At 44.3% G+C, this 25,122-nt stretch overlaps 2 protein-coding genes across 11 annotated transcripts in view; both read right to left on the reverse strand.

The window, feature by feature from the left end:
- Nucleotides 1-1,194: 1,194 nt before the first annotated feature.
- LOC132870485 (trinucleotide repeat-containing gene 6B protein-like) lies at nucleotides 1,195-19,745 on the reverse strand. Of its 10 annotated transcripts, XM_060904137.1 has the most exons (21): nucleotides 19,480-19,745; nucleotides 17,882-17,939; nucleotides 15,255-15,276; nucleotides 14,799-15,110; nucleotides 12,746-14,542; nucleotides 12,449-12,604; nucleotides 11,512-11,690; nucleotides 11,335-11,409; nucleotides 11,028-11,153; nucleotides 9,060-9,182; nucleotides 8,790-8,891; nucleotides 8,546-8,650; nucleotides 6,048-6,105; nucleotides 4,903-5,043; nucleotides 4,643-4,810; nucleotides 4,429-4,554; nucleotides 4,241-4,318; nucleotides 3,960-4,154; nucleotides 3,814-3,881; nucleotides 3,045-3,184; nucleotides 1,195-2,831 (listed from the first exon to the last, which is right to left on the reverse strand). In XM_060904137.1, the coding sequence occupies exons 2-21, from the start codon at nucleotides 17,933-17,935 to the stop codon at nucleotides 2,483-2,485; spliced, it is 4,374 nt and encodes a 1,457-aa protein (XP_060760120.1). In that variant the 5' UTR covers nucleotides 17,936-17,939; nucleotides 19,480-19,745; the 3' UTR covers nucleotides 1,195-2,482. The 10 variants fall into 10 exon arrangements, with proteins under 10 accessions (XP_060760120.1, XP_060760119.1, XP_060760115.1 ...); XM_060904136.1 differs by having other exon boundaries at nucleotides 3,814-4,154; nucleotides 8,790-8,852; XM_060904132.1 differs by having other exon boundaries at nucleotides 3,814-4,154; nucleotides 4,903-5,040.
- A 4,328-nt stretch (nucleotides 19,746-24,073) lies between these two features.
- zmp:0000000896 (caspase recruitment domain-containing protein 10) overlaps nucleotides 24,074-25,122 on the reverse strand; it is a 24,802-nt gene continuing 23,753 nt past the window's right edge. Inside the window, exons 22-24 of the mRNA XM_060904139.1 lie at nucleotides 25,010-25,122; nucleotides 24,687-24,802; nucleotides 24,074-24,536 (exon numbers count right to left, since the gene is read on the reverse strand). The exon at nucleotides 25,010-25,122 is cut by the window's right edge and continues 3 nt beyond it. Of these exons, the coding sequence (XP_060760122.1) occupies nucleotides 24,329-24,536; nucleotides 24,687-24,802; nucleotides 25,010-25,122 (437 nt within the window). The 3' untranslated portion in view covers nucleotides 24,074-24,328. The remainder of the gene's footprint in view (nucleotides 24,537-24,686; nucleotides 24,803-25,009) is intronic.

Here is a 25,122-nt window from a genome sequence, read left to right on the forward strand (position 1 = left end):
GACGATTTTTGGTGATCCTCGTGGAAGAGCCACGGGAAGAGCACGCTTTATGAGTTAAACCCATAATAATAATTAATCTCGAGGCTGATTCCTTTTTTTGAACTTTTATTTCATTTTATTATTTTATTTCTACTATTGTTTAATTCTTATTATTTTTCTTCCCCAATTAATTTATGTAATTTTATTTTCTATTGTTTACTGTTCTGCTTTTACTTCTGTAAAGCACATTGAACTGCCACTGTGTATGAAATGTGCTAAATAAACTTGCCTTGCCTTATCAGAGCTCAGAGTCCATTCCCCACTGTCGAGACGAGTGAAGCCATCTGGCCGCCAACTTACCACTCACATTGCGTGTATTTGCTTTGTGTGTTAAAGTATCGTATAATAAAGCAACTTAACACTCAGAAATTTCTTGGGGGTATTAAGTAGAGACCTTTATTCGTCACATGCACACTTCAAGCACAGTGAGATTCATCCTCTGCATTTAACCCATCTGAAGCAGTGAACACACACACACACCCAGAGCAGTGGGCAGCCACACCAGAGCGCCCGGGGAGCAGTCAGGGGTTCGGTGCCTCGCTCAAGGGCACCTCAGCCCAAGGCCGCCCCACGTCAACCTAACTGCATGTGTTTGGACTGTGGGGGAAACCGGAGCACCCGGAGGAAACCCACGCGGACACGGGGAGAACATGCAAACTCCACACAGAAAGGCCCTCGCCGGCCACGGGGCTCGAACCCGGACCTTCTTGCTGTGAGGCGACAGCACTAACCACTACACCACCGTGCCGCCCACAGTGGTGTAGTGGTTTATTATTATTAATAATAACTACAGCAGCTTCAAGTGCCTTAAGTCCAAGTAATTAAGACAGGTCATGAAAAAGTGCAGACACGTTCTTCACAAGGTGCAATAAATGACTAATATTGTGTCACCATCATTTGTGGCGTCAGTCCGAGTGAACATCTCCCTCTGTCCCTTAGTCTGGAGTCATCATTTCACATGCTGAGCAATCGTGTGAATTTTATCCCTGAAACACACTCACCATCGCCTTTGTGAGGAACACCATGTTGACCCTGAGGAACCACTTTACTTTCAGAACAGCTACAGTTCTTCACGGGACGCAGAACACAGTGGAAACGTGTGAAACTGGAAAAAGCTGTAACTTACTCTGAATTAAAATAATCACAAACAGCAGATTAAATCCAAAGTCTCAGTGTTTATTACACAGCAGTATGTGTGTCTATTATTAAATAACTCTTCTGTAAAAACTCCATACAGGATACACACTGTACATCTCTCACACTCACACACACTCATATACATCACCTCTGTGTGTAAACCAGAAAAATGTGTCGTCACACACTCAGTTGCATCTTTAAAGCGCTCTTATTGCAGATTAAAAAAAGGCTACATGAGTGTATACTAAAACACACACACACACACACACACACACGAGTACATAGCAGAAATCAGCAATGTGTAGAGTAAGCCTCTATATACAGTACGCAACACACACTCAAAGCAGTCACACACGACAGTAAAGTGCACACATGCATATTAAACTATCTCTCTCTCACACACACACACACACACACACACACACTAAAGCAGGCATCACAGTCACAACACTACTGGTCAGTCTGCGGAGGGCCACAGGTTCAGGGGCCGGAGTAGAGCAGTGTGAGAGCAGAAGGTTGTGTTCACACTGGCAGTGATGGGTTTAGAAACAGCGCACTGATTTGCATATTCAATGAGATAGGAGGAGTCCCAACAACTGTAGTTAAGTGGGCAGGGCTAGAAAAGCTGCTAAATTATTAGTGGTCATTAGACTGATGGAACGAGAACACATTACAGAGAATGTTTTAGCGTAACGCTTTGTAATGCATTAGTCATCCTATAAAACAACAACAAAACAAACAAAATATTCTAGATTTCCAAAAGCTGACGTGTGAAAAGAAAAACCTTTAAATTCCAGACTGCTGGGTTTTCCAGATCTGCACTCCAGCCCTGGTTTATTACGAGTGAAATAAACACGATACGCTGACCTTTAGAGAGAGATTACAGAGGCGGTGCATTATAGATACACACTCAGTGTCCACTTTAATAGGAACAGCTGAAGAGCCGCAGTTAATGCTCCGTGTTCTCCTTCTTCATTCTGAGGCTTGACGTGAACATCAGCTGAAACCTGTGACCTGTATCTGAAGGAGTGTGTGCACTGTGCTGCTACCACACCACCGGCTGATTACAGAGCTGCAGAAACGAGCAGGTGTTCCTCATAAAGCGGGCAGTGAGGATGTTAGCAGTGAAATGAGTCGAGTCACAAACGCAGTCTAACGAGTAAATTATAACGCATCAGACGATGTGAGGTGATAAAATCACTGCCGATATGAACTGAGAGTAAACCGAGTCCAGTGTTCATATAGAAATGTTCTGACCTAACACACACGCGCGCGTGTTTAAATTACAATTCAGCTCTCTCTTTTGTCAGAGAGTGTCAGCCCCACCCCCTAATAAGTTGCCTGGCAACAAGCCAAGTCCTCTGTCCTCCACCTGAGGAGTACCCCAGAGGCTGTTGCTGTGGTAACCAGTGGGCACGCCTCCCCAAACCCCACCCTCTCGGCTGTGGCTCCAGCGGTTAAACAGAGAGAGTCCGGCCCCGTCCAGGTTCTCCCAGCCAAGCTTCACCTCCCCTCCTCCACACGTCTCACTGTCCATCTCTCTGTCTGTCTCTCCGTCTCCGTCTGTCTCTCTGCTCTGGGAATGTGTGAAGTAACGGGCCACATCCTCCTCGCTCACAAACTCAGCCAAGATGGTGGTGTTACCCAGGACACACCTACAGAGAGAGGACGAGATAATTATCATAATTTAAAACCAAAGTGCTACTGATCTGGTCCTAATCAGAGTGCAGTATCATCATCAACACTGATCATGTCAGACTGGTGAGAGTACGAATAATCTGGTACAAATAAATCTACTAATAAGAGAAGACTGAGGCTGCTGAGATGTTCAGATAAGGAGGTTAAAGGTCAAAGGTGATGAGGTATACATGTGCAGTGCGCTCTGGGCCTTGGCCGCCTCATCCGGGCTGCAGTAGCGAATCAGAGCACTGCCCTGAGCCAAGCCGAGGTTAAAGGTCATCAGTGGGCCATGCTGCAGGCAAATTGTCTTTAGAGTGGAGCTATCGACCTACACACACACACACACACACAGAATAGAAAACATTTCAGAACATCTCAAAATTTGGATCCTTTCACCAAAATGCATAAACGTTGGCAGATCTGGAGAACTTGCTGAAAATACTGAGAGGTCCTTACGCCACTCACAGGTTCTCCAGGGAGAAGCACAAAAACCACCTTTCATCAGGCTCCTACCACTGTAGGACTTACCTCAGCCCACCTGCAGCAAGGGTTGGCCTTCTCCAGCACCCTGATCTTAGTGCTCATGGAGGAAGATCATGATTCTTGGCCTCATGTAACTATACCACCAACCACCACATGTTCATCATCACCCGAAGAACCGAAAGATGCACGCTCACACGAGAGCCACAACCTAACATGCACTGGTTTATCTCTTAAAGAAGCTCGTTGAATCTCCCAGCACTGAGCAGCCACCCAGCAGCACTCCTGAATTCTAAAGGAACCATTCAGCCATTTCTTCTTGTCTTCTTCTCTACACTTCTTTCACATATAACATAATTGAAAACATGTCTGGAGATCCACTCCCTGTAGTCACTGTGTTAGATTTCACATTCCAGCTAGTCTAATTCATCAAATATATCCATGAAACACACACACACACACACACACACACATTACCTGTGGTGTGAGGTTGCTCAATAATAGCCATGAACTTCCTGTAGATGATCCACCACTCCATGAGCTCTCTGAAACACCACAACATGACTGAGCTCCTGTGTTCCTCTTCATCACCACAACCACTGCAGAGACGTGTAAAACGTTACCTGCACCAAAAGGTGACTCCTGGCCCTGCCTCTCCGAGCTCCACCCTCTGGGCACGTGAGGCCCCACCCCTAACCACGGAGACTGCTTCTGATGGGTCAAGCCTGGAGGGGGGCGGGGCAGCTGGGAGCCGTTTCGATTGGTCCTGTGTCCGATGGGCTCAGGAGGCCAACTGGGGGCTAGCACAGGGAATTTAGCTACAAACATCAGAACAGTGTTTGTGTTACAGTGTGTGTGTGCACACGTACGTGTGTGTGTGTGTGTGTGTGTGTGTGTGAGTTACCTGAGTTGTGTGGGTCCGAGGCACAGTAAGGCCAGGCAGCAGGTGAAGGCAGTACGGTGTTCAGCTCTGAGAGAGAGACTGAAATTTTATTTATTTCATCTATAACAGCATTAGCAGTGAAAATTGGGAGGCCACACCCCCTTCACACGTGTGTGTGTGTGTGTGTGTGTGTGTGTGTGTGTATACACCTGTGTTATCCTGCAATAAATGGTGTTCAGTGTCCGTGAGTGTGTTCTCCACCAACATTCCGCTGTAGGGGTTTGGGTCAGGCTCGGGGCTCTGAACACCTTTCCATGGAACACCGGGCTGAAACTCTGACACACCACACACACACAATCAGACAGGCATGATGCTGAGTGAGAACATCCTGTTTAGACAAATAACTGTGCATGTGCATTATACCTGGTGGCCAGGTGGGGGTGCTAGGGGTGGAGCCTAATTTGCCACCAGGGGTTCTATGCCAATTGTCAATCAGACTTGGAGAGGCCACACCCATATTCTCCACCCCCACCAGATCATAGTGGGGATACGAGGAGTCGCCTCGGAGCTTCATCGGACCTGGTAAGAGACCTGCACGTGCACACACACACACACAAATTATCTACTTTATTGGGGTGTGTGTGTGTGTGTGTGTGTGTGTGTGTGTATAAAATATATCATACCATTCTTAAGCATGACGGGATCAGGAGGGGAGGGGCAAAGTGGATGCCCTGCCTCCATCATCCATTTAAACTGAGGCTGAGCTCCTCCCACTTCTTTTACTCCAATCACTGACTCAGGCTCCACCCCTGGCACAAAGCCTGCTGAGGGAAACAGAGGATGTGTATTAGTGCTCACTTCCTGTTTGAGAATTGTAAAACAGGTGAGCATTCTAGAACAATTCCTGGTTCTGTCTTTGTGCTCACACTGGGTCTCATTTACCCATTTTTAGTAAAAGTTGTGTGTGTTTTGCGCACACAAAACCAAACTACAACTGTCTGACAGATTTACAAACGTTTCAGAAACGCTGACTTTGCATTTGTGTGCGTCTGCTGAGAGAAGGAGTGGGGAAGGGGGGCGTGGATGTGTGAGGCAGGCAGGAGTTGCTCACGGAGTCTCATTCAGCATATATTTGAAAATGAGTGCAGTTTCAAAAGATTCCCAGTCAAGGGCGGGGCTGAGGGAGGTGGGCCGCCCACCTCTGATTAGACGGCGTTAAGTTTAAAAATTTTTTTTTTTTTAATTTCATGGTGTAGATATGCTCCAAACTCTATATCAGCATCTTGCAAGGTTCAGGATGATTGTAACCAGTAGATGGCGTTTTTGAGTCCTTTTCAACCCATAAAATGTCAGTATGTTTGAATAAAATTTTAATTTTGTCAATATTCACTCTGACACTGATGTGTTTCATCACAGTACAGTCACATCATTTAGTTTACAGCTCAAAAAGCATTTAAGTGTGCAGTACCTCTAACTTACAGGGTTGTGTTGGCTCACTTTATTTATTTTTCTATACTTTTTAACTAAAAAAAATAAAATAAAATGACTAGTTTCCCCTAAATGTTCTGGATGGGTCTGTTAGTCCCTGAGCTAGTGAACTCACATGAGGATGTTTTTGATTGAGACTCTAGAGCTCTTCTAGAAGTCTCTCTGGATAACAGCATCTGCTAAACACTGTACATGTAATAAACATAAACACTGTGAACTCCTCAGTATATTCCAGATATAAAAGTGCAGGAATCCATACAGACATTAGTCATCCTTCTTACAATGTGTGTGTGTGGTTAAACCAATTCGTATTCAGGTTGATAAATGCACACCAACTCACCTGGGAAGGATGTGGGGGTTTTGGGACGCTGCTGAAGAACTGCCATAATGCGGGCCAACTACGGGAGAGAGAGAGAGAGAGAGAGAGAGGGGCGGGGTGTATATCCACTCTCTATTTGTCATGTCCACACTTTCAGGAAGTGTTCACTAGAGGTGTGATAATTCAGTTTTTTCACGATTCGATTCATGATTTTGATCTTCCGATTCAATTCGATTTGAATCCTGATTCACATTTGTTTCCTCCATTTTATAACTGATGCAAATCATTGTCAATATTCTGTTAACTGTCAGCTTAGAAATGTAGAGCAATACAAAACACACGAGTCGTGCTGCCTTTGTAGGTCTTTATTCAGACTCCAGTGCCTCCACTGACTCTAAATGCATCACAGTTCAGTCATTTTTGGCACATTTTAATTTTCAAACCACAAAACACTAAGAAACAAAAAAACTTCATGACTTTTGTCTCAATCTTTTAAAACACAAAAATACAGTCACATGTGTTAAAGTGAATACTGAAGATCACCTCTTGAGGCACAACACGCATTGTCCAGAGAGTCCATAAGGAACTGAGATTGTAAGAAATGCCACCAAACTGGGCTTTTAAAAGCCGGTGGCTTCAGGAAACACCGAGTTGTCCGGCATGTCGTTTACAAAGCAAAGCGTGATCTCGCAAGATTGCCATAGCAACCACAAACACGGCTGTGTCCATGTACAGCTCCAGATACCGAATCAAATTTATAATATCAAAATTATACCGTTTGTCGAAATTTGTTATGCATCTAGGGTGATCAGGATGGAATTAGGTATTGTTAGTGAATCACGATTCATTAAATTTTAATGGATTTTTGAATCACGGATTCAAACTGATCGATAGATCGGGGATCGATTAATCGTCACACCTCTAGTGTTCACATTATTATGTGTCATTATTGTAAGAGGGATTGATCAGAAAGTGCAGTGTGTACAGCAGCGTGATGTCAGAATTAGGGCTGCAACTAACGATTATTTTAATAATCGATTAATCTGTCGATTATTTTTTCGATTAATCGATGAATCGGATAAAAAACAAACAAAAAAAGCATTAATTTCCAGCCCTTTATTCAAAAAAAAAAAATTTACAGTGCAAAAAATCTATAGTGCAAAAACATGTTGATCCTTGATCATCCCTGAGCAGTAAAAAAAAATAATAATAATAAAAAATAAGCTTTTTTAAAATAAAGTGAACAAAAAGAGGTATATATTTTTTAAAGGGATCCGAGTGGTCAGAACAATAAATAAATTATAAAAAAATAAAGAAAAATACAAATCAGAAAACACTCACAGTTGCACAAACTCACACACACTCACTCTCTCTCACTCCCTTTGCTCAGACACTTTGCATTGCAATGCAAAAATGTGAGCATGTCCACATGCTCCTGACTCAGGCTCGCTTGTCAAGCTGGACATCGAGCAAACACCAGCACCAGACGAGCTTTGGAGGGATGTTAACGTTACGTTTCATCACTTCAAAGCGGAACAAACATAGGTGTCATAGTGACTTATGCTGCGTTCATGTGCTATGGGAAGATGATGTTTTCCAGTTGGGAAGTGGTATTTACCAGTGTGTTGTGTTCTCATGCTTTTGTTGTTGTTGACAAATTAAAGATGGTGGACCAGATTCAGAATCAGGCCTGTTATTTGGCTAAAACAATTATAGATTGCCTTGTTCATCAGCTGCAGCAGGAATACGAGTTATCAAAAGTCAAAAGGTAAATAATGCTGAATATTTCCTGATCATGACAAGTAGAGATTTTCTTAACACATTGAATGCCACACTCGCCGCCATGTTGAAAGGTTAAAGTTCATCTCATCTCGGCAACTCATGTATCAAAATTTTCTACGAGTTGCCCAGTGGAAAATACCACAAGAGGGGGCGTTCATCTGTGCTTTCCATGTCGGCGTTTGGTATTTACCATAATTCCCATAGCACATGAACGCACCATTACCCTGCTGTTGAACTCCCGTCCTCCTCATCAATGACTCCAACGTGTTTTCGTTTCAGGTGCTGGATCGTTACTGTGGTGCTCTCGTGCCATGTCATGTCACTTTTGCACATTTCACAAGTAACACACTTATTCGTTTTGTTTAGCGTGAAATGCTCCCACACTTTAGATGATTTTGGTCGCACCGGTTTCTCCGCTTCCGCCATGTTTCTAAACAACTCCGCTCCGAGCTCAACTCTGCTTGTTTGGCTGGCATCCAGCTTAATGGTGCATTACCGCCACCTTCTGCTCCGGAGTGTGAACTCCGCGCTCAACTCAAACCAGACACTTTTTTAATAATAGAACGACTTTGTTCAAACGGTCTGTGACTTTGTAAGCGCACGACACGACGACTCGATAATGAAATTCGTTGCCAACACTTTTAATAATCGATTTTTATCGATTCGTTGTTGCAGCCCTGGTCAGAATCCCGTCTGTATTGATCAGAGGATTTAATATTTGTATTTTTGATGAGTACCTGCTGCGGGTCCTGATGCTGAAGCAGAGGAGGAGGCTGGGGGAACTTTCTATGAGACAGGAAATGATGCTGTTGCTGCTGCTGCTGCAGGAGGAGCTGATACGCCTAAGAATGAGCAGGATGAAGTCAGAGAGACAGAGACAATCATCATTTATCTAGTAGTCAATGTAAAAAAAGCGACAGTATATAAATATGTTTAACGCACACCAGCGCAGATTAAAGCGCGGATATAGAACATATTTACCAGCTGGACCTGCTGCATGTGGGGGTGTATCCCACTGAGCATGGCTAAGTGCTGAGGGGACAGCTGTGGGGGAAACATCGGATTCAAAACCGACCCCGAAACCTACACAAACGATAACACCACCACACTGTTCGAGAAGCCAGGAGGAGCAGTTACAGAATGCACTACAACCTGCATGGAGGCTCACTGTACAGTCAGGTCCAAAAATGTTGAATAATTTTTACATTAACGTTCGTTAACTGGTGAAACAAGAACGATTCTTTCCATTACCTGAGGTGGGAGGAACTGCTGAGGCACTTGTGCTCGTACTCCAGGGGAAGGGTTTACGTGATGCGCACCTGGCTGCTGCATTCCTCTTAAATGTGCAACACCACTGGTATTGAGCAGACCTGTCTATATTATATATAAAAATCAGATAAAATGAATGATTCAGTGTTTTATTTTCTTATGTACAAAGTACAATAAAATTCTCACTTGAATGCTTCTGCACAGATGTGACACTTTAGCATCAGAGTAGTGCAACTTTACAATAAAATAAATCCTTGTACAAAATACTAACGACCATGAGATATCTAACGTAATGTCTAATAACATGCACTTCTAGATTACAAACACGAGACAACACCACCTCGGATTAGCATCCAAGATTAGCATGTTTTAATGCAGTGCTCAACATTGCACACTAAAACAAACACACACAGACCCCTCCAAAAGTATTGGTACAGCAAGGGCCGTTCTTTTCTTTTTGCTGTACAAGTGGGTTTGCCATCAAAAGATGAGTATGAGACAATAGATCAGAATCTCAGCTTTCCCTTCTTGATATTTACATCTCGATGTGTGAAACAACTTAGAACAACACCTTTTGTTTGAACCCACCCATTTTTCAAGTGATCTGATAGGTCTTCCTTGTTGCCCAGGCGTCTCCTATTAGATTGATTGTTTAAACCATTAACAGCTCTGAATGTTTACTCTTGGTTCAATTCCTGGGTTTCACCTGTGAAGACTGCATCTGTTGTTAAAAACGATCAACCAACATGAAGACCAGAGAGCTGTGCATGCAAAAAAGCAAAACATTGTACTAACAAGACATGGACCAGGTGAACAGGTCAGCCAAGAAAACAGCAGCAGTTGATGACGGAAACATTGAGAGAGCTTTGAAGAAAAACCTAAATACGACAGCCAGTGACCTCACCAGCAACCTCCACAGGGCAGGGGTGAAGGGATCGCAGTCCTCTGTTCAAAGAAGACTACAAGAGCAGAAATACAGAGGCAAGATGCAAATCACTCATCAGTAAGAATCACAAGACCAGATTGGAATTCACAAAGAACTACAGCAATGAGCTGAGAAATTTCTGGAACCAAGATAAACCTCTACCAAGGTGACGGAAAGGCCAAAGGGTGAACAAAGGATGTGCTCACGATCTAAAACCTACAAGCTCATGGGTGAAGCACGGTGGTGGTAGTGTCATGGCTTGGGCTTCATGGCTGCTTCTGGAACAGACTCACTAACCATTATTGATGAACTCATGATGGTATCAGCGGAATAAACTCAAATCAACAGAAACATTCTGTCCGACAATTTACAGAGAAATGCATCCAATCTAATGGGGAGGAGCTTCAACATGTACCAAGACAACGATCCAAAACACACTGCCAACACAACACAGGACTTCATCGGGGGGAGACAGTGGAAGGTTTGAGACTGGACGAGTCAATCAGCAGACCTGAACCCAACTGAGCAACATTTCACCTCGTGAAGAGGAGACTGAAGGGAGAACCCCCCCCCCAAAAAAAAAAACCAACGACTGAAAGAAGTTGTGCTACAAGACTGAAAAAGTATCGCAAAAGAAGGATGCAACAGTTTGGTGATATCAGAGGTTCACCAGCTTGATGCAGCTACTGCAAACAGGAGATATGCAAATATTAAGTATGATTTACTTTCTCAATGACAAATTGGTGTCATGTTTTAAACCGTTTAACACATCTAGATGTAAACATCAAGAAACGAAATCTGAAATTCTGATAAATCATCCCATATTTGTTTTTTTTTTTTTAATCTCAAGCCCAAATGTCTTCAGTGTATAGCAAAAACAAAACAGCCCTGCCATTCCAATACTTTCAGAGGAGACAGAAGCTATGTAACGTTATTACTCATTTCAAAAACTGGTTTCTCCTTGACACCTTAATCAAAATCATACTGTATTTACATTTATACACCATTTCAGAGCAGGATCCTACCGTGCCTGGTTCCTTGGAGCTGTGTGAGCGAAAGCTTCCTCCTCCTCTTCCTCCCCTCCTCATCTCCCCATTAAAGTCATTCATCCCTCTCCTGCGCCTGTCTGATGCTGAGACGGCTTCTTCGTCCTGATCCGAACCCGTATTAGATAGCTGCGTTAGCTACGTTATACAACAATGTCATATAGCGTTTGCACATGTTGCATGTCCTTGACAAGTCAAATTCCTGTGTACACTTTACATTCAGTAAACAATTTGTTTGCTTTAGAATTAAAACCTGATGGGATATCATCACTCAAATTTCAGTTACCGTGATCCCCATGTTGGACAACTGCCGAGTTATCGAACCTGTCCAGGAACCCCCTCCGTTTCCTTTCAGAGTACCCTGAGGGAAAACAGACCAACATTTAAAATACAATGGTAAACAAAATCAGCTAGAAACTAGAGCTCAGTTCAATATGAGAGCTTTATCCAGACCCATATGTACCTTTGCTCCAGTTCTCCTGCCACCCTGACCTTGGTTCCAACCCCCAGAGGAAAAGGAGGAAGTGTTGTCCTGAGACCTGTTGCCCCACATGCCAGAACCACTATCTTCCTCCTCCCAGCTGGAATGGCGTGAATTGTTTAAACTTTCATCACCCCAGCTATCTTGCATAGTCTTTGAACCTGTGGAAAAACAAGCACATTAAAGTCAAAGTCCCTCCTGTGTCAGGACCTGGTCTTCTCAGGCAGTCTCCCGTCCTAATGCTAACCAAGCCCTTAAGGCACATTGGGAATCACTGTTCAATGTTTCTCTATCCCTCTGCCTCTCACCTATTACACAGCTAGAAGGGCAGTCTTCTGGTAACTGCAAGAGTTTGACTCTCTACTTGCATCTGCATTGTGGGGCACCTTACCAGATGGCAGCAAGTACCATTTTTATGATGGTCTTTGATATGACCCAACCGCGAGTGGAACTCGTGATCTCCCGGTCAAGAGATGAACAAAATAAGGACATAGCTTGTGCAAAATTCAAGCTCTACCTGGAGATCCAGATACAAGTTGTAGTCTAAAGCAGAGTGTCTGGCCTAACTCATGGAAAACAGCTGGATCAATAGAGTGGAACATTACTATTATACTGGTGTAACAACTAAACAAAGTGATAGTTCTTCAAGAGCAGGGTAGACGTTAAAAACTTGGAATTAAGGATCAACCCTGCAGGCTGGGAGATCTTCAACAGCACTGCTAGAGCTGAACCACTTCAGGAAACTATATCTCCAGAAGCAGGGCTGGAGTTGGCTTAGAGCTCAGGTCATCAGGGTGGTAGATCAACAGAGGCAGAGTTGGTACTAAAACAACTGAATGGTAAATTTTGGGGGTTGGAGAAAGAAGATCTCAGGGAGTAGTTTGGCACATCTGACCTAAAAATACAAAGACATTCTTACCGCTCTTGGCTGGATTGAAGCGGGATCCACCCCAACCTGTCCCTTTCCCAGATTCCTCTGGGTCCCTCCAGCCTGAGGGTGTATCAAAGGCTTTCCCCCAGCCTCCTGGGCTGTTGTTCATGACCTGTTCAGGAGCATCAGTACTCCGTTCCCATGCTGAAGATGTTAGGGGAATCAAATCAGTAACAAGTGAGATACAGCATGACAATATTATAAAATTATTCCCACCCTATTACACTCTCGCAGAAATGTTCCTATTAGTACATCCTTACAAACTACATTCAATTCACTCCCAACCTGTGTTTTTATCTCTGCTGGTCAGGGTGGTGGCTGGCATGGACTCATGCTGTTGCTGAGATGGCTGACCCCTCTGCTGTAGGTTGCTCTTGTCCCACATATTGACACTCCTGCTGTCATAGTGAGTGGGGTCACCCCAGGCTGACGTACCATCGTCAATCTCCATCTTCCTGCTAATGGACTGGGGTGAGGGCTCCTCCCAACCACTTGGCTCAATGGCTGAAGATGTGTGGGGGATGGGACCAGGCTTCCATCCTGAGCTTTGCTTCAGTACCACTGGGCCTGTGGGTGGTTCCCTGGACTCCTGTGAGCCTCTTTGTTGAGTAAGCTGGGACTGGGATTGCTGCACTTGCTGCTGATTTGGGCCTTTCAGTGCTGTCTGACTGTTTGGTATATGTTGCAAGTGGCAGTCGTCTCCCCACCCCTGGTGCTGTTTGGTTCTCCATCCCTCATCCTTAGAGTCAGCCCATGGCTTCTCACTTTGTCCACCTTTAACCTTGTTTTCTCCCCACTGAGTGTCTCCTGGGCCCCAACTGCCCCTGTCCCCTTCTCTCCACTGCCCACCATCTCTCCTGTTCCCATCCCACCTTTCTACCCGCTCATCCTCAACAGTCTTCATCCAGCTGCTTCCTTTCCCTGTCAGTAGAGCACTCTGTTTACTATCTGTTTTCTCCTCACTTTGCTCCTCTTTACTCCCTGCCCTCTGGTTTCTGGCCTCCTTCACTTGGCCCTGCAAGTCCCTGGACCACTGAGGACAGCTGGGACTATTTAGATCAATCCGCGCATGCCCAGTCCAGTCTCGACCTGATTCAGAGCTACTGTCCACCTCCAAATCCCAGGCTATGCTCTGCTTGATCTGGGTCTGCCCCCAGCCAGTGTTACAAAGTACCCGGGGATCCAGATCACTTCGACTGAGCATGTTCTGTAAGGTCACTTCTGTGCATGACGCTTGAGCTCTGGAGTTGTTGCAAGACCAAGTCCCATCTTCGCTGCTTCTACAGCCGGCAGACTCGCACTCTGAGCCCTGCCATTCTCTCTCATTCATCCCTTTCTCACCATCTGTTGTTGTATTGGTTGCAATCATTTTGTCCTGTAAACAATCTGGAGAGCTTTCTTTTACATGTTCAGCCATGCCTTCTTTTGGCACATCACTCTGCCTAACTGTAGCTGCCTGCTTTTTTAGACCAGTTTTTTCTTCATCCCAGACTGTCTGAGATACCTCATGGCTGACTCCATCATTTCCAGCAACTTTCCATCCTACCTGGTTTTCCCCAGACGTTCCCCAGATTTCTCCAGTCTCCAGCAGTTCTCCACTTGCCCTACTATTACATCTATCAGGAGTTAAGGCTTCTAGATTTGAACTGAAATTAGGAAGCTGCACTGCCACATTTAACCCTTTGCAGTCATCAGCAATATCAGCTTCCGCTTGTTTTGGTCCCACTCCTTTTTCTGTCTTGTTTTCCTCCCGTTGGCCTCCATCCTGGCTTTCTATCTTCTGCTGCATGCTTTCTGCATCTGTCAAATTTAAAGCAGTTTCACAGGAGGAACAGGGGATTGATTCTGAGTTGCCTCCATCTGCAGTGACACCAAGCTCCACCTGTTCTGTCTTGTTCTTTTGCATGCCCTGATTGCATTCCCATGAAGCTTTGCTCAGGGACTCGTTCTGCCTCCTGCTGTCCAAAATACTGGGCCATGCCTGCAGGTCAGAGCCATCCACTATAATCTTATCCATTCCCTGAGACAGTAGCGGTGCTCCGGAGCCCGAGCCACATGTGGAATTTGCATAAGTTAAAGAAGCTAAAGACAGGAAGGAGAGTGGAGAGGTGAAATCTACATTAGGATCGAGAAAAAAGCGCAATAAAACAGTCCTGAACAGTGCTAATCAAGTTATACAGAAGAGGTATCTGGCGTTAATAACTCCAAATCCTTGATTTGTAAATGAGAGCTGAAGAAAGGTAAGGAAGGATGTATTCTGATGTATTTTTATACCAACTGACTTGACTATTTTGGTGAATAGTAATGGAGGTGTGCATATAATAACTTATTGGCCCACCTGAGCGTTGTGTAGTGTTTGCATTCAACTGATCCCCTGTGTGGAGGAATGGTGATATTCCATCTAGCGACTGGCCTCTCTTTAGCAGAATTTTAGGCTCCTGATGGTTACGGAAGCGAGGTGGCACGTCACGGGACATGTGCCACAGAGACGCTGCAGAGGGAACCAGTCCATTTGCCACAGTGGTTTGCTTTGCATTGTTCTCACCTGCAGGGAGCGCTGTAGTGCCCCCAGGAGCAGGAGAAGGGGATAAGGATGGAGTGGAACTGGAGCGCAGTGTCACACAGTTAAAGGGGGCAGGCGTGGTCGATTCTGATTGGAACACCAAACAAAAGACCAAAAGGCAAAAGTTTTATTCTTTTGATACCTGGCCCACTGAAAGCAGTTCTACAGCTGTATGTTAGTTTATTGTTTCTATGAAACTAATGTATACGATCGCATCAGTGATGTATTTACCTTTAAGTATCTGTTTGGTGTCCTAAAACAAAACAAGACACATTTAACACAACATTCCACATTAGCTGAACTCATTAAAAATCATTAGGTCAGTATGACCAAACTGTGACACTAAACTCAACAACAACAAACTACATACAATGGCGCTTGAAAGTTTGTGATCCCTTTAGGATTTTCTATATTTCTGCATAAATATGACCTAAAACATCATCAGATTTTCACACAAGTCCTAAAAGTAGATAAAGAGAACCCAGTTAAACAAATGAGACAAAAATATTATACTTGGTCATTTATTTATTGAGGAAAATGATCCAATATTACATATCTGTGAGTGGCAAAAGTATGTGAACCTCTAGGATTAGCAGTTAATTTGAAGGTGAAATTAGAGTCAGGTGTTTTCAATCAATGGGATGACAATCAGGTGTGAGTGGGCACCCTGTTTTATTTAAAGAACAGGGATCTATCAAAGTCTGAGCTTCACAACATGTTTGTGGAAGTGTATCATGGCACGAACAAAGGAGATTTCTGAGGACCTCAGAAAAAGCGTTGTTGATGCTCATCAGGCTGGAAAAGGTTACAAAACCATCTCTAAAGAGTTTGGACTCCACCAATCCACAGTCAGACAGATTGTGTACAAATGGAGGAAATTCAAGACCATTGTTACCCTCCCCAGGAGTGGTCGACCAACAAAGATCACTCCAAGAGCAAGGCGTGTAATAGTCGGCAAGGTCACAAAGGACCCCAGGGTAACTTCTAAGCAACTGAAGGCCTCTTTCACGCTAATGTTAATGTTCATGAGTCCACCATCAGGAGAGCACTGAACAACAATGGTGTGCATGGCAGGGCCACAAGGAGAAAGCCACTGCTCTCCAGAAAGAACATTGCTGCTCGTCCACGTGATCTTTAGCAAACTGCAGACAAGCCAGAAGGCTATTGGAAAAATGTTTTGTGGACGGATGAGACCAAAATAGAACTTTTTGGTTTAAATGAGAAGCGTTATGTTTGGAGAAAGGAACAATGAATTCTGAATTATACCAGTGAATTCTAAAGGAAAATGTCAGGACATCTGTCCATGAACTGAATCTCAAGAGAAGGTGGGTCATGCAGCAAGACAACGACCCTAAGCACAGAATAAAGTTAGGCCCTGTCCACACGGCAACGGATTCAGGTGACTCCGATACAATTGCTTATCGTTTAGGCCTGGTGTCCACATGGCACCGGCGTTTTGGGTGCCCAAAACGCAATCTTTTTGAGAACGGGTTCCAGAGTGGAAAGATCTGGCAACGTTGCCGTTGTGAAGTCGTCTGGATGAGTAGAACGGATTTGTTTACAATGACGTCACAACCACATGACTGTGAGTGCTTCACGCCGGGTAGAAGTGTAACGAACTCGATGCGAGTTGTCAACAAATCCTATAACTTGGTTCATGAAACACGCTTACAAAATATTTTCACTGTGAATATTTATTGTGTAATGGTGCAAAGAGAGAGAGAGTCTGCCCTTAGGGCAGAGTCAATCCCGCCAGCAAAAATATGGAAAAAAAAGGAGCGAGCTCACCTCTTCAGATGTGGGTTTAAGTCCTACAATACATTCCTCAAAAAGGGCGTAGAAGAACAAATTAATCCATCAACGTGTAGCATTCAATTTATTCCGGACCATTAAAGACGCCGCCTTCCGCGTAGAATCATACGTCATCCTCGCCGCCATATTGGATAGGTCAAAGCGGAGAATAAAAATTAGCTGCGTTTAACTGTACCAACAGGTTTGCCGTCCAAACGAGATCACATGGGATTACCTTTCACAGGTGAGACTGGAAAAATACTTTTCATTGTATTTGGTCATTATAATGTAATTTTACGAACAGATTTTCCTGACTTTGTGGCTAATATGAAGTCTCGCGCATAATAGTTTATGCGCATGCGTCCTTACTTCTTCTATTGTTCTGGTGTCTCCGAAGGGACCGTCTTACAGCGCCCCTAGAGGTGTGGCATGTGTATTGCATCGTTTTCAGCAAGCGTTGCGTTGCCATATGGACCTGATATTTTACTGATCGTTGCCCATTTGGACGCGATATATTTTTAAATAACATCTCGTTGCCGTTGTCGTGTGGATGTAGCCTTAATGTTTTGGAATGGCCAAGTCAAAGTCCTGACCTTAATCCAATGGAAATGTTGTGGAAGGACCTGAAGCGAGCAGTTCATGTGAGGAAACCCACCAACATCCCAGAGTTGAAGCTGTTCTGTACGGAGGAACGAGCTAAAATTCCTCCAAGCCGGTGTGCAGGACTGATCAACAGTTACCGCAAACGTTTAGTTGCAGTTATTGCTGCACAAGGGGGTCACACCAGATACTGAAAGCAAAGGGTCACATACTTTTGCCACTCACAGATATGTAATATTGGATCATTTTCCTCAATAAATAAATGACCAAGTATAATATTTTGTCTCATTTGTTTAACTGGGTTCTCTTTATCTACTTTTAGGACTTGTGTGAAAATCTGATGATGTTTTAGGTCATATTTATGCAGAAATATAGAAAATTCTAAAGGGTTCACAAACTTTCAAACACCACTGTAGGAAACAGAATAGTTTTTGTTCTGCTCATGTAAAAACTGTAAGGTTCCACACCTCATGAGAAACCGGATTACTCTGATCTTCTTCTGGATATTTAAAGTCTTCCATTAAACTGCAAAACAGAAAACATGAATAAGCTGTAAGTCCACCTGCATGTCTCCACAGACAGAGAGATCACCTGAGCAGAAACAGAGAGAACAGAAACTTTAGAAACAGAAATGGTTTCATGTAAATAGTAACAGCAGGTATATAAATGAGACGTTACTGTAACCACTGTAATGACATTACTGTAACGACAGTCACATCAAATCCTAACGAGTCATATATTAGTGTAATGACACTCACATGGAACTATAACGAGTCATTTATTACCATAACAACAACTGCATTGAAACGTAACGCGTTATATATTTCTGTAATGACAGAGGCATCGGATCATAACAAGTCATACATATCTGTAACAACAGACATATCGGACCGTGAAGGCGGACGCGTCGGACCGTGAAGGCGGACGCGTCGGACCGTGAAGGCGGACACTTCAGGTTGTAAAGGCGGACGCGTCGGACTGTAAAGGTGGACGAACCGAACCGTAAAGGCGGACACTTCAGGCTGTAAAGGCAAACGAACCGGACCGTAAAGGCAGACACTTCAGGATGTAAAGGCAGACAAACCGGACCGTAAAGGCAGACACTTCAGGCTGTAAAGGCGGACGAACCGGACCGTAAAGGCAGACACTTCAGACCGTAAAGGCGGACGAATCAGACCGTAAAGGCGGACACTTTGGACTGTAAAGGCAAACACTTTGGACCGTAAAGGCGGACACTTCAGACCGTAAAGGCAGACGAACCGGGCCGTAAATGCAAACATTTCGGACTGTAAAGGCAAACACTTCGGACCATAAAGGCGGACGAATCGGACCGTAAAGGCGGATATAATGATCTATAGCAGTGTCCCTCATCATCACACTCGGCCGTATTATTATTGCTCGTTCTATAAAACACATCATTTAAAACTTTAGCGTTTAAAAGCTACACACGACACCAAGCTTACCGAGTTTATTATTAAATGTTGTAATGTCTTTTCTTTTTGAGAAAAAAACCCATATTACAGATTATTACCTAGCTAATGCCTGCTAAGCTAACTTGTAAACAAGTCGATGTTATTCTTCCTACCGAGGTTCTGACAAGTCCCGCCTTCCACGAGAAGATGAGCCAGTCGTATCGCGTATGCTTTCACAGTAGAGGTAAAACTGACCAATCAGACGACTGCTTGTGTTAACGAGTAGCCAATCCCTACAGGGTATGAAGGACTTGTCTGAATACGGGTGGAGAAAGCTAACTGCATTTTCCCAGATGACGCATTTAACGAATCTTAATACATTTCCTGCTTTTCTTTTGCAACACGAAGATTACGCGTTTACTAAAAATCAAACATGGCATACTAACGTGCGAGAAAATATCGTTTGCATCGACTGAAAGTCGTCATCTTGCTAAGTGCTAAAAACAGCTAGCACCTGTGGCTAAGCTTGTGATCTGAAACGAAAACAAAAGTCCATGAGCGCAGCAGCGGGTTAAAGCTTTAATCACCCAGTAACTTCACCACACGCCATTCAGTAACACTGTGTGTGTGTGTGTGTGGAATATATACTTTACCTGTGAGGGAGGTTTATTTATCAGGACATATCAGCTGCAGTTTCATCTCCTCACACAGGAAAATAAAACACCGCGTTTAACTTCACTACACACAGGAGTGTAAACACACACTGACCCACAGCAGAGTGTAAACACACACACACTGACCCACAGCAGAGTGTAAACACTGACCCACTGAAGAGTGAATATTATTAATAACAAACGCGCTGCAGTAAAAGTTCTTATTCGGCCTCTTTCTCTGTGTGGAGGAGGAAGTGCAGTACACTGAGTCCCACAGCGGGGGGAGACACACACACAGAGCTCTTTTAGAACTCATGGACACCACGTCCTTCAGGCGAAAGAGGATATGCTGCCATCCAGACAAAATCTTTTTCAGGGAAGGTCTTCCTTCTTTCAATAAGCCAATAACAAACCGCTTTCTGCACATATCACAACTGCATGGCTCTGTAGTAAAAGAGTCCAGGTGCTAAACTGGCCTGCTGCAGTCCAGACCTCACCTCATCTCATCTCATTATCTGTAGCCGCTTTATCCTGTTCTACAGGGTCGCAGGCAAGCTGGATCCTATCCCAGCTGACTACGGGCGAAAGGCGGGGTTCACCCTGGACAAGTCGCCAGGTCATCACAGGGCTGACACATAGACACAGACAACCATTCACACTCACATTCACACCTACGCTCAATTTAGAGTCACCAGTTAACCTAACCTGCATGTCTTTGGACTGTGGGGGAAACCGGAGCACCCGGAGGAAACCCACGCGGACACGGGGAGAACATGCAAACTCCGCACAGAAAAGCCCTCGCCAGCCACGGGGCTCGAACCCGGACCTTCTTGCTGTAAGGCGACAGCGCTAACCACTACACCACCGTGCAGTCCCAGTCCAGACCTGTCTCCCATTTAAAACATTTGGCGCATTATGAAGCACAAAATACAACAAAGATGTGAGACCCCAAACTGTTGAGCAACTGAAATTGTATATCAGGCAAGAATGGGACAACATTTCTCTTTCAGAACTCCAGCAACTGGTCTCCTCAGTTCCTAAATGTTTACAGAGTGTTGGTAAAAGTAGATGTGATGCAACACCGTGGTAAACACGCCCCTGTCCCAACTTTTCTGAAACGTGTTGCTGACATCACATGAGCAAAAAAAAAATGAGCATATATTTTTCAAAAAACAATAAAATTTCTCAGTTTCAACATTTTATATGTTGTTTTTGTACTATTTTCAATGAAATATAAGGTTTCCATGATTCGCAAATTATTGCATTCTGTTTTTGTTTACAGTTTGCACAGCGTCCCAACTTTTCTGGAATTGGTGTTGTAGATAGATACTTTACTGATCCAGTAGCTTTGTACAACACACACATAAGAAATCGGAAGAAGGAAATATGGAATAGTTTTGAGCCATATTTTAGGGTGGCATGGTGGTGTAGTGGTTAGCACTGATGCCTCACAACAAGAAGGTTCTGAGTTCAAGCCAAGTGGTTGTCAGGGACCTTTCTGTGTGGAGTTTGCATGTTCTCCTCGTGTCTGTGTAGGTTTCTTCCGGGTGCTCCGGTTTCCCCCACAGTTCAAAGACATGTCGTTAGGTTAACTGGCGACTCTAAATTGCCCATAGGAGTAAATATCTGAGCTGTGTTCCATGGTCACACAGGAGTAGTATGGCAACTGCTTTTGTCTACCTTCAACTTGGCCATGTTAAGCTGCGTCCTTCATAATTCAGCTGCAAGGAAGGATGATTACCTCGTACCTCGTATAGTGAAGGCTACATCAGGGGGCAGAGCCTTTTCTTACAAAGCCCCACAGTTATGGAACAGCCTTCCAAGTAATGTTCGGGAATCAGACACAGTCTCAGCATTTAAGTCTTGGCTGAAAACATATCTGTTTAGTCAAGCCTTGTGTTAATGGTGTTTATGAGGTAAAGGTGTAGATCTAGAGGGTCCTCAGACAGAGTGTTTTGGTAAACTGGGATGTATGGATGCTGTCAGTCCCCACTCGCTTGCTCACTCGAGTTTGTTGATGGTGTAGTGGCTGCTGCTTTATGTCCCGGGGCCCCTCATGCCTGTGTTACCTTCTGGCTCTCCCCTTTTAGTTATGCTGTCATAGTTAGTTGCCGGAGTCCCTGCTTGTACTCAGTGCAATATGTATACTGCTCCTACTTATTCAGGTGACATTGGGCATACCTAACAACCTGTGTTTTCTCTCCCCCCGCCAAAAAAATTCTGTCCCTCTGAGTTACATGGAGTCAACAGGAAACCTTCTGGTGGAGAGGGTGGAGACCTCGTATCGTAGCCTGCAGGGAATCAGCCATCAGACTTTCTGTCGCATGTCCCAGACCTGGTGAAATGTAACTGAATTGTCTTGGCCAGCCCTAAGGGTCCCATCTGCATCCCATCATTGCTGAGGAGTGTGCTCCCATCACCCAATCAAGCATCCAGCCAGAGCAGGTCATGATATATTTTACCATATTAACATGCCATTGTTGTGTATTATGCCTGATGTCAAGACTCTCGTCTCTGCGAGCCTACCACACAGATTTAATACTTGTGTCATTTTTAGGGCATACCTAACAACCTGTGTTCCCCCCCCCAATCTGTCCCTCTGAGTTACATGTTGGTCCTGGGATTGAGATGCTGAACCTCTTCTGCCCCTCGGACCTGCCTGGTCCAGCTTGGTGCCCTGTGTTTGGTCGGAGTTTTATCGCATCGCTCCTGTGGAGGACGGCCCCATGAGGACAGTTGAGGGTTACACCTGGAGGACGCTCTGGACTCTTACAGTAATGCTTTTATGGCTGAGGACTACAGTTGACTTGCTAACTTTAGGACTGCAGTTGTCATGAACAGGTTTGCACTCAAGTTTCCATCAATGAAGAGTTTATAACATCAATGAAACTGACTTCATGTTAAAACTGTTAATGTTATAGTCATGCTGTCTGTTGTTGCCCAAATGAGGATGGGTTCCCTTTTGAGTCTGGTTCCTCTCGAGGTTTCTTCCTCATGTCGTCTGAGGGAGTTTTTCCTTGCCACCGTCGCCACAGGCTTCATCATTGGGGATAGATTAGGGATAAAATTAGCTCATGTTTTAAGTCGTTCAAATTCTGTAAAGCTGCTTTGCGACAATGTTTATTGTTAAAAGCGCGATACAAATAAACTTGACTTGACTTGATGATTAGCCACTCCGATGTAACGGGGAGTAGGGAATAAGGAGTAGGCCAGACTGAATCAGGACACTTTAGTGGCATCATGATGAAGAGGCCTGACTGTGATTATAACCACAGAAACAGAACATGTGGTCCTGAGCAGTCAGCATGGAGTAGCTGTTACCATGGAAACATCTGTCATACACAAAGCACTCAGCAATTTATCATCTTTTATTATAATTCTTGATTAATAAAAAAGAAACATACTCAATATTTCATTAAAGCATACAGGTTAATAAACGTGACTCAGAAACAAAGTGGGGGAAAAAGAATCCAGCACCATTAATTAGTACATTTATATTATAAATAAAATATTTTAAAAAGTTTCTGTCTGATTGTGAAGTGTTTTGGAATAAACAGATGATTATTACAGAGGAGTCTGTAAACACACACACACACACACACACACACACACACACACACACACACACACCACATCCATGTTTTATCCTGTTTACACTCAACACCACTAATCTCATCTCATCTCATTATCTGTAGCCGCTTTATCCTGTTCTACAGGGTCGCAGGCGAGCTGGATCCTATCCCAGCTGACTACGGGCGAAAGGCGGGGTTCACCCTGGACAAGTCGCCAGGTCATCACAGGGCTGACACATAGACACAGACAACCATTCACACTCACATTCACACCTACGCTCAATTTAGAGTCACCAGTTAACCTAACCTGCATGTCTTTGGACTGTGGGGGAAACCGGAGCACCCGGAGGAAACCCACGCGGACACGGGGAGAACATGCAAACTCCACACAGAAAGGCCCTCGCCGGCCACAGGGCTCGGACCCGGACCTTCTTGCTGTGAGGCAACAGCGCTAACCACTACACTACAGTGCCGCCACACCACTAATCTATTATTTCTAATTTTTCTCACTAATGTTTTAAATCAGCCCTGTGATGACCTGGCGACTTGTCCAGGGTGTACCCCGCCTTTCGCCTGTAGTCAGCTGGGATAGGCTCCAGCTCGCCTGCGACCCTGTAGAAGGATAAAGCGGCTACAGATAATGAGATGAGATGAGATGTTTTAAATCAATGATGTGTCTGATAATGTTATCATAATTACTGATCAAACTAAAAAATGTTTAAAATAGATTTGGTATCGCAGCATGTTGGGAGATTTTCTTTATCTGTCCAATCAGAGACTGGAATCTGATCATCTGCTGGGTTTCACCTGTCGAGTTTCTCACCATCAGATTTCTGATCTAAAGTCATTAAAATACAGTATTTACATCAGACATCAGTAATGTCGAGAACGTGCTCGGTCTGTGAGTTAGGGCAGGGAGCTGACTGAGGGGTCACGCTCAGAACTGATCTGAGATCATTTATTAATAATAATAATAATAATAATAATGTTTCATTTATATAGCACTTAGCACAATCCCAAGGTCACTTTACACAGGAGTTTATTAGAGGAGGAGGGCTCATGTTTGTAAAAGTTTCTGCATTGTGTCAGAAGGTGATCGTTCACAGCTCATTTCATAAGCTTTATTTTTATTCAGTCTAGAGTGTGTGGATTTGTTGGTTTCTCACAGTTTGTTCGCAGTAAATTATTGTAATTGTTTTTAAATGTAGTACTCTACGGCCTTTTTTAAAAATTAATTCCATGACACTGAGTTGTTCCGTTTCTCCCTCTGGTTCTTGTTATGATAATATCCTGTCCATTTCGAGCCAGACGAGCGTCCCCTGCTGGGAGTGGATGGAGTGGCGGACGGTGTGGATCAGGTCATCAGTGCAGCTCCAGTCGCCCGGCTGCAGTGTGCAGAACATCAGGGGCAGAGTCTCCAACTGCAGCTCCTCCACCCGCACAACCTCCATCACATCACTGTCCCTGAAACACGACAGCAGCTTACTGAACACACACACACACACACACACACACACACGAGTAAACAAACACACAGAGAGAAAGAGACAACATGTTCATAAAAATTCACAAGTAGTATATAACACTCGACTCTGTGTGTGTGTGTGTGTGTGTGTGTGTGTGAGAGAGTTGTACCGGAACTTCCTGCCCTTCTTGTCCTTGGGTTTGATGTGGATGACAATGGGATATACACCCTGCTTCAGCAAAGCTTCAACACTGCTTACACTCAGCTGCAGGAGACAGTGTTTATCCTGTACACACACACACACTGATTAAGCTCATCATGTCAGATATAATGTATGTGTGTGTGTTTGTTTAGAATCAGTGTCTGTTTTAGTGAGGTGTAACATCTGTCTCCCTGAGACACACCCAGCCTTCTTCCTCAGAGACACGCCCATCAGTCTCACTCAGAGACACTCCCACCTTTCTCCCCTAGATCCACGCCCATCTCAGCGTACCTGCTTTATGACCTCCTGGATGCTCTGCAGTCTGATACCGAGTGTTTGATCTGAGGTGTGTTTTTGATCCATCAGAAACACACTTTTATCGTTCTGCTCACTCGCTGGTATCG

Source organism: Neoarius graeffei, chromosome 22 (genome assembly GCF_027579695.1).
Source record: "Neoarius graeffei isolate fNeoGra1 chromosome 22, fNeoGra1.pri, whole genome shotgun sequence".
NCBI lineage: Eukaryota > Metazoa > Chordata > Actinopteri > Siluriformes > Ariidae > Neoarius > Neoarius graeffei.